Below are 7,751 nucleotides of genomic sequence, written 5' to 3'. Positions count from 1 at the left end.
GCAGGTCAACATGCCACCAAGATTTCTTCGCGGTCGAGGCAAAGGACCAGTCACAGGTCACGATCACGAAGCTGGGCCTTCGCACCGGCGTACCCCATCCATTACCATGAGCACTAGTCCACAAGAGCCATGGAGGCTCTATGTTGAACCTGGGAGACGGTCAGTTTCCCTCAGCTCTTCACCTTCTTACCAGCACTCCTTTGGGCCCCAATCGGAAAATGAGCCCAACGAGCAACCACCCTCTTTCATACCTTTGCAGAGATCCAACTCTCACCACTCCTTTGGTGACCCAACCCCAGTTTTCTAAAGCCGATTCAACCCGGCCAACTTTTTTCCAGAACCCGGGGGTTTTAACCCACTCGGACCGGAAGACCACTTCTCTGAGGACAATGACATGGACGAGGATACTGATCCCATGGAGCCTGCTACAGGAACGCCGAACCACCCCATCGAAATCTCGGATGGGTCATCTTTCCACGGATCACCATATCGCGGTCCGGACAGTTACCAGGAGAGGTTTAAGCAGTGGGACTGGTACTTCACGCCCTCTGAGCACTCGTCCCCATATCAGCAACAGCAGCAGCAGGATCCTTCTGAGGATCAACGATTTGTGGCAGTCACTCCGCCACCACCACCACCAGTGGAACAGCAGCCGCCTCCGGAGCCACCGAGGCGGAGGAGGTCAAACGCACGGATGTCCGTGCGAGGGGGGTGTCCGCATCAGCACACCCCAACCATCAAGTGGCAGCCATTATCCGCCACTTCAGGAGGAAGAGGAAGAACCACAAATGGGGGGTCCATCAAACCCCATACCAGAAGTCAACTCAGTGCCTGTGGCACCTCCGCCGGGTTTTGACAACCCAATCCCTGCTTATGCCGGTTCCGCGGCATACAACCCGTTTGAAATACCGGGCCACAACAGCTTTAACTATGCTCACGTGGACCCATATCAGGAGGCTTGGGATTACAACGCTCGACACCCTGAAGGGCCCTATGGTGGTCCTTGGACTACCGGGTACCCTCCATATGTGTACCAGCAGCCACCACCTCCTCAGCCATTGTACCAACCGTCGCAGCAGCAGCTTATCCCACCTGAGCGCCAGCAGGAGGTCCTTGAGAGGCTGGACCGTTGTGAACGGGAAATCCAAACTGAGCGCAGACACAACAGGGGTTTCTTCAAAGGACTATCAGATTTGATCAAAGGAAAGTCCAAAAGAAGGGATTAGTGAAGATTTTTATTTATTTTGTTGTAGTCAGTCCCTGCGTGGACTTGTTGTTTCTGTATTCAGCTCCTGCGCGAGCTTGTCTTTTTGTATTCTGCCCCTGCGTGGGTATGTCTTTCAGTTAACCCCTGCGTGGGTTTGTTTGTTGTTTTGTTGTTTGTTTGTTGTATTTCGCCCCTGCGTGGGCATGTTGTTTGTAGAAGTCCCGTTTAGGGCAAGTATTGTACTGTTGAATCTTTATTAGTGAAATGTTGCATTTAAATTTTCATGATTGTTGTTATAAATAAGTATATGAATAAACTTAAAATAAAAAGGTAAAAATGAAAACAACATTTCCTAAATTAAAGAAGACCTACCATTAATATAAAATGGCAAAATCTAAAAAGGGACAAGACCTAGCCACATGTCATTTTAAGACAAGGCCAAGATGGTATCTCCATAATTAGATTCAGGTCCGTAATTAACGTCTCAACTTAGGATTGATCTGCGTTATAAAGAGAATCTAAGGGGTAAAACCTAGCCACGTGTCACCGCAGACATGGCCAAAATGGTAGAACCCGTCTAGAAGATTCCAAATTCTGTTAACATCTGTAAGTATGTTAACATTCTGGGCAAATTGTGACACAGTAAAAGTCACATAGGCCATCATTGAAAATTGGGTTAATTTAAAATTCCCTGTAAGTAAATATCCATTCCTTGAGAATGAAGTGCCTACGGGTAATAATTAATGTCCTAGGGACTAAGAGACAGTTAGAGTCTGCAACTCACTGTCTAAAGGGGTAATGAACTGTGCTTCAAACCCTAATACCTCGATTATGTGAAATCCTGGTTATAAATTAAAACTTGTTTGCATAACTAGGCCTTTAGGTGCCAACATTAAAGTTATAATATAGGATTATAATACAGATCCTGAATTAATATTTATAAATTAACCTGCAATGGCTATTTAAAACCATGGTTAATAAAATACATAAAATGCTGTATTAACTGTTAAATAAAACCTTGCCTATTATTGTTTATATGTAGCAGTGAAGCTACATGGCTGGGTCGGACGAGGTAAATAGTCGTCCGGTGGAAAACCACGATAACGCAAAGATACAGTTAACTAGCGCAGAGCTGAAAGCGCTTGTGGATGATGCGGTTACTAAGGCATTAGAAAGACAGTACAGTGAGTACAGTGGGACCCATAGTAGGACCTTGTCTACACCGCATAATAGATCCAAGACTCATTCGGAGTCTCACAGCAAGCCACCATCTGTCCAACCCAAGTCTAAAAAGGAAGAGTCTAAGAAGGATGATGATAGACATTCTTCGAATGAAAATGGTGATCATTCCAAGAAGATCGTGCTTTATGATGCCCCACGTGCCAAGGGTTGCACGTATAAATACTTTTTTGTCTTGTAAACCCCGGGATTTTACTGGGAGAAGGGGGCAGTGGACTGTATGACTTGGCTTGATTAGATGGAGACAGTAGTGGATATAAGTAGCTGTGCTGAAAGAGATATTGTGAAGTTTGTGTCACAATCTTTCAAGGGTGATGCCCTATCATGGTGGAAGTCGCTGATTCAAGCCACCGGGAAGATACCTCTATACAACATGTCTTGGGAACAATTTGTTGCCCTGATCAAGGAGAATTACTGTCCCCAACACGAGGTTGAATGTAACACCTCGAAAATTCATGTTAAATAAAATAACGACACGTGTCGTGTAAGACGAAAAGCGTTATAAAATTCGGATTTATTAAAAATGGGTAAGTGTCGTCATGTTAACTTTTGCACCTCTGAACGACCTCGTTATAAATCCCAAGACTCAAATCGTATTAGAAACATCTAGTGTATGTTCAAGTTCAGTGAATTATAGCAATGAATGATTCATGAATCAATTGGTGGACTCCTACGAAGAAATTCCTACGGTAACCCTTAATTTTCGGTACTTTTATAAAGAATCCAAGCAAGCATTCCAATGGTAGGGTATGTTACTGTATTAAGCACTTTATAGAGGCCCCAATCTGATAAAACATGTCCCAAATTCGAAAGCCTCAAGTTACCCCTTCAAGACATCAAAGATCAACAAATTTTGTGCCTGATGACAGGCTTACGGACCGCAAGGGAGGGCTTACGGTCCGTAAGCAAGTGCCAGCAACCAGAAAACCGGCTGTTACCTGTTTTGCGCGCATGAAACCGGATTTAACAGTTTTTCCACATGTCCCTTGGCCCCTAAACAACCCCTAAACATGTAGGACACCTGTGGGAATGTTGTGGTTAGTCCTAGACTTAATTGTCAACATGTTGTGGTGTCTTGGATCACTATATAAGAAACTCACAAGTGCAACACTTTGATCATTCATTCCTCAACACCTCCTGATCAAGTGTGGAGCACAAAAGCACTCTCTAAGCCTTCCTAATCATCCATTAGACCTTTGTAAGTTGTCTTAACCTTTCTAAATTGACTTTAGCTTAGTAATTTAGCTAAAAGTCAAACCGTCGTAATTACAGTTTGACTTCGAGATTAATTATAAACGACTCAGTCAAATCTCGAATTAAAAGTACCTTTAGGTGGGTATATATGTGGGTAATAAAACCTTAAAAGGGTTTCCCCTGACTCCCATTCTAACTAGGTCTAATGTCGAGTCAAACGTGTAATTAAAAAGTCATCAGGAAGTCTAAAATGCGATTTATGCATGATTAACAATGTAGAACACTTTTGACCTGTTTTATCATTAATATAACTTGATAACTAGTGTAAGGACATGTCTAAACATGTTCAACCCGAAAATTTCTTGTTTAGACCCGGTTCGGAACCGAAAGTCACATAGTTTGACTTTCACTTTGACTTTCAGTTCTGACCCATTTAGGCATATTTTAGAAATGCCTCAGAGCTTTAATTGGACTAGGTTACATGTTAGAACAACCCTCTGTGATTATACACCTTGGTTCATTAGTTATCCGATTAATATGCATGCTTCCGTTAATTGCTCATATGTTGACCGTTATGCCCTTATTACCTTAAAACGTGATTTATGAAAATGTAAAAGTGTAGAAACCTTAGTCACTGATATATAGACTTGTATGCAAAGTTTGACATCAGTTTGACTTGTAGATTAAGAGTTATGCTCATTATCGCAAAATGAATGCTTTATGCTAATAAAATGGCGTAATTAGCGTATAGCCTAGTTAAACATACTTTTTGGTATCAAATCTTTTACCCACTGATGTAATATATTATTTTGGGATTTTTAAAGATTTTTAATTAATTTTAGGTTGAGCATAACTCATAGTCGTAGGCTTAATTCGGTAAATGTCGGTTTTGCCCTAACGGGCCATAAAATGAGATTTACATATCTAAACGACTCCAAACCTTTTGCTACTGATCACATATGATAAATAAATTCTTTTAAGCCTTCTGGAAATATAAAAATATCAGATTTAAGTATCAAACCCGGAAATGGCCTTTAATCGCCTTGATTAGCGTTTTTAACGCATAGTATGTTTTAAAATCATATTGGACATACCCGGGTTGATACCTACTGATATGAGAGGCAAATTATAATATTTTAATAGTAAGCAAAGGTGGATAAACTCAGACTTCAGTTCTGAGCTTTTCGGCTTATGTGAAATTACCAAAATACCGCTACGGGGCATAGTTTGGTTAAAAACGATAAATTTCACACATATGCTTTATCTTACTGTTATAACTCATTAATTGGAGTATATTTACTGATTACATCAGACCTGTAACTCAGTTAAACACTTAAACCTTTTTGCAACCTTTAAAATGACCAAACTACCCCTACGGGGCCTAGTTTGTGTTTAAACATGTTTCTGGCATAATGAAAGACACCTTACTGATGTCACAACATATTTGAGACTTAATTAACTTAGGAAGCCTGTATATAGCTCTCATGACTACCCGTCACGCTTATTACGCGTACGGTTCGGTTTATGTAACAAGTTTACATAAATTAACCAAAACGGGTTAAACCTTAACGATATTATCTCAAAATCCAGAATGTGAATAATAAACCCATATTAAACAAGTCTCTGGATTTGTCGGGTCTAAATCACATTCTATCCGGTCTTCGCTTAATCAGGCGTACGAACCGTATCTTTGAAACTAGTCGGTCTAAGCTTAAGCTTAATAAAAGACCCGTTAGAATCCTAATAGGTTATTATAAACCTTCGCTACAGATTACGAGGACCAGTAAAAGCTACTTGCGTTTGCTTATTGTGATTTATACACTGCTCAGGTAAATACTTTTAACTTATTTTCCCTATACGGGCTTGGGTTACGGTATATAGCATACCGCTTGATCGAGCATCAAATCTCCACAGTTAAGTGGGTAGTTGAATAATTTGATCGGCTCGTTTAAACAGTCTTGATTACTTAAAGTCTTTAGTAACATGTAATTCGTTCACAAGATTATAATATTAAATAATTCTCCCAAGTTAAAATAAAAATGTTTATGCCACGTGCATCCAAACCAATTTTCAATCATTTTCCAAAATGAGTCAGTTGATTGTATTTATCAGTGTAAACTGACGTATTTTCCCAAAAAGACTGAATGCAGGTACTAAACGAAATTGGCTGGATTGTCTCCTTAGCATCAATAAAAAGTCTCGCAAGCTTAGGATGCCTGAAGTCTGTTGAACTATTGTCTCATATTTTATTTCGATCCGTCTGTGGATAAACAATCGAACATTGTGATACTTGATATTACAATAATTAAATTCGGTTGTATTACATCTTTTAAATTGCTTCCGCTGTGCATATTGAATATTGTGTTGTTTGACTATTACGTTGCCAACCACGTCACGATACTCCCCCACCGGGCCCACCGGTGACACGTGGAAATCGGGGTGTGATAGGTTGGTATCAGAGCCAACACTGAGTGAATTAAACACTAGCCTTTTGTGTTTAATCTCAGTTACACAATTGCACAATTCTAAACTTCGAGTCTAGACCTACAACGTAGGACAAATTCCACTTTAATTGTATTGTCCTTTATTTTTGTATATATTTTGTTTTGTTATCTCATGCCATATTGCTCAGGAACGAACAAAATGCCGCCAAGATTCTTCAGGAGAAGAGGAAGAGGCAAGGGGCCAATCACCGCCCCCAATAATAATGAAGCTGGACCCTCGAACAAAATGCTCCATCTACCACGGAGAGTGACGATCCCCGGCAGAACCGGAGGAACCTCTTTGAGCCGGCTAGACGGTCGGTCTCACACAGTTCAACACCTCCTAACCCTTATGGGCCACAACCAGATTATGAGCCCAACAACCCTCAACCTCCATACATACCATTACAGCGATCCTTATCGCACAACTCCTTCGGTGACCCTACACCAGTTTCTAGGGGCCGGTTTAACCCGACAAACTTCCTGCAAGAACCAGGGAATTTTAACCCATTAGGTCCAGAAGATCATTTCTCTGGAGATCATGCGGACAACATGGACGAGGATACGGACCCTGTCGAGCCTGCCAGTGGCACACCAAACCACCCGATAGAGATCTCGGATGGATCTTCCTTCCACGGATCACCCTATGTTGGTCCAGATAGCTTTCAAGCTATGTTTACCAGGCACGAATGGTACTCTACGCCTCCTCGCCATACATCACCTCAGCAGCAGCAACACCAGCAACAAGATCCCTCTGAGGATCCAAGGTTCGTGGCAGTCACGCCACCACCTCCTCCACCACCAGTTCAACCGGCACCCCCGCAACCACCAAGGCGTAGGAGAACCGGAGCGCGTATATCTGCGCGAACAGGAGACTTTCATTTTAGTTCTCCACTACAATCAAGCGGCAGCCACTACCTGCCACATCAAGAAGATCCACAAATGGGTGGGCCTTCACACCCAGTTGCACCACAACCACCGCCTATGGGTTTTGATAACCCAATTCCGGCATACACGGGTTCCATGGCGTACAACCCGTTTGAGCAGCCAGTATACACCAACTACAATTACGCCGAAGCCGATCCGTACGTGGTAGCGACTAACTATAGAACCCAAGGACCCTATGGAGATCCATGGGGAGTAGGGTACCCAACTCATGGGTACCAGATACCTACAAGACCTATTATACGGACACAATCGCAACCACCAAGGTTCTCTCCGCCTGAGCGTGAAGAAATTCTGAAAAGGTTGGACTATGTAGAGCGAGAATTTCACAGGGAGCGAAGGGAGCGACAAACGTTCTTCCAAGGATTGACAAGCCTGATCAAAGGAAAGAGCAAGAAGGACCACTGAATCCTTCCAAGTATTGTTGAGCCCTTGCATGGGCCAGTCTTGTAGTATAAACCCCTGCGTGGGTATGTTTTGTTAATAAACCCCTGCGAGGGTATTTTATTTGTGTAAGTCCCTGCGTGGACTATTATATTGTTAAAGCCCCTGCGTGGGTATGTTTTGTTATTTAGCCCCTGCGTGGGTACGTGTGCTATTAAACCCTTGCGAGGGTAAGTACTTGTTGAAACCCCTGCGTGGGTAAGTCGCTATTTGAAAAGACCCGTTAGGGCAGCATGTAA

At 42.4% G+C, this 7,751-nt stretch overlaps 1 protein-coding gene across 1 annotated transcript; it reads left to right on the top strand.

Moving 5' to 3' along the window:
- The first annotated feature begins 6,675 nt into the window (after positions 1-6,675).
- LOC110919636 (leucine-rich repeat extensin-like protein 3) lies at positions 6,676-7,476 on the top strand. The gene has a single exon (XM_022163902.1). The coding sequence runs from the start codon at positions 6,676-6,678 to the stop codon at positions 7,474-7,476; it is 801 nt and encodes a 266-aa protein (XP_022019594.1).
- Positions 7,477-7,751: the final 275 nt, after the last annotated feature.

Source organism: Helianthus annuus, chromosome 16 (assembly GCF_002127325.2).
Source record: "Helianthus annuus cultivar XRQ/B chromosome 16, HanXRQr2.0-SUNRISE, whole genome shotgun sequence".
Taxonomy (NCBI): domain Eukaryota; kingdom Viridiplantae; phylum Streptophyta; class Magnoliopsida; order Asterales; family Asteraceae; genus Helianthus; species Helianthus annuus.
Note: the sequence above shows the minus strand (reverse complement) of the source record. Positions and strands in the feature narration are given on the sequence as shown.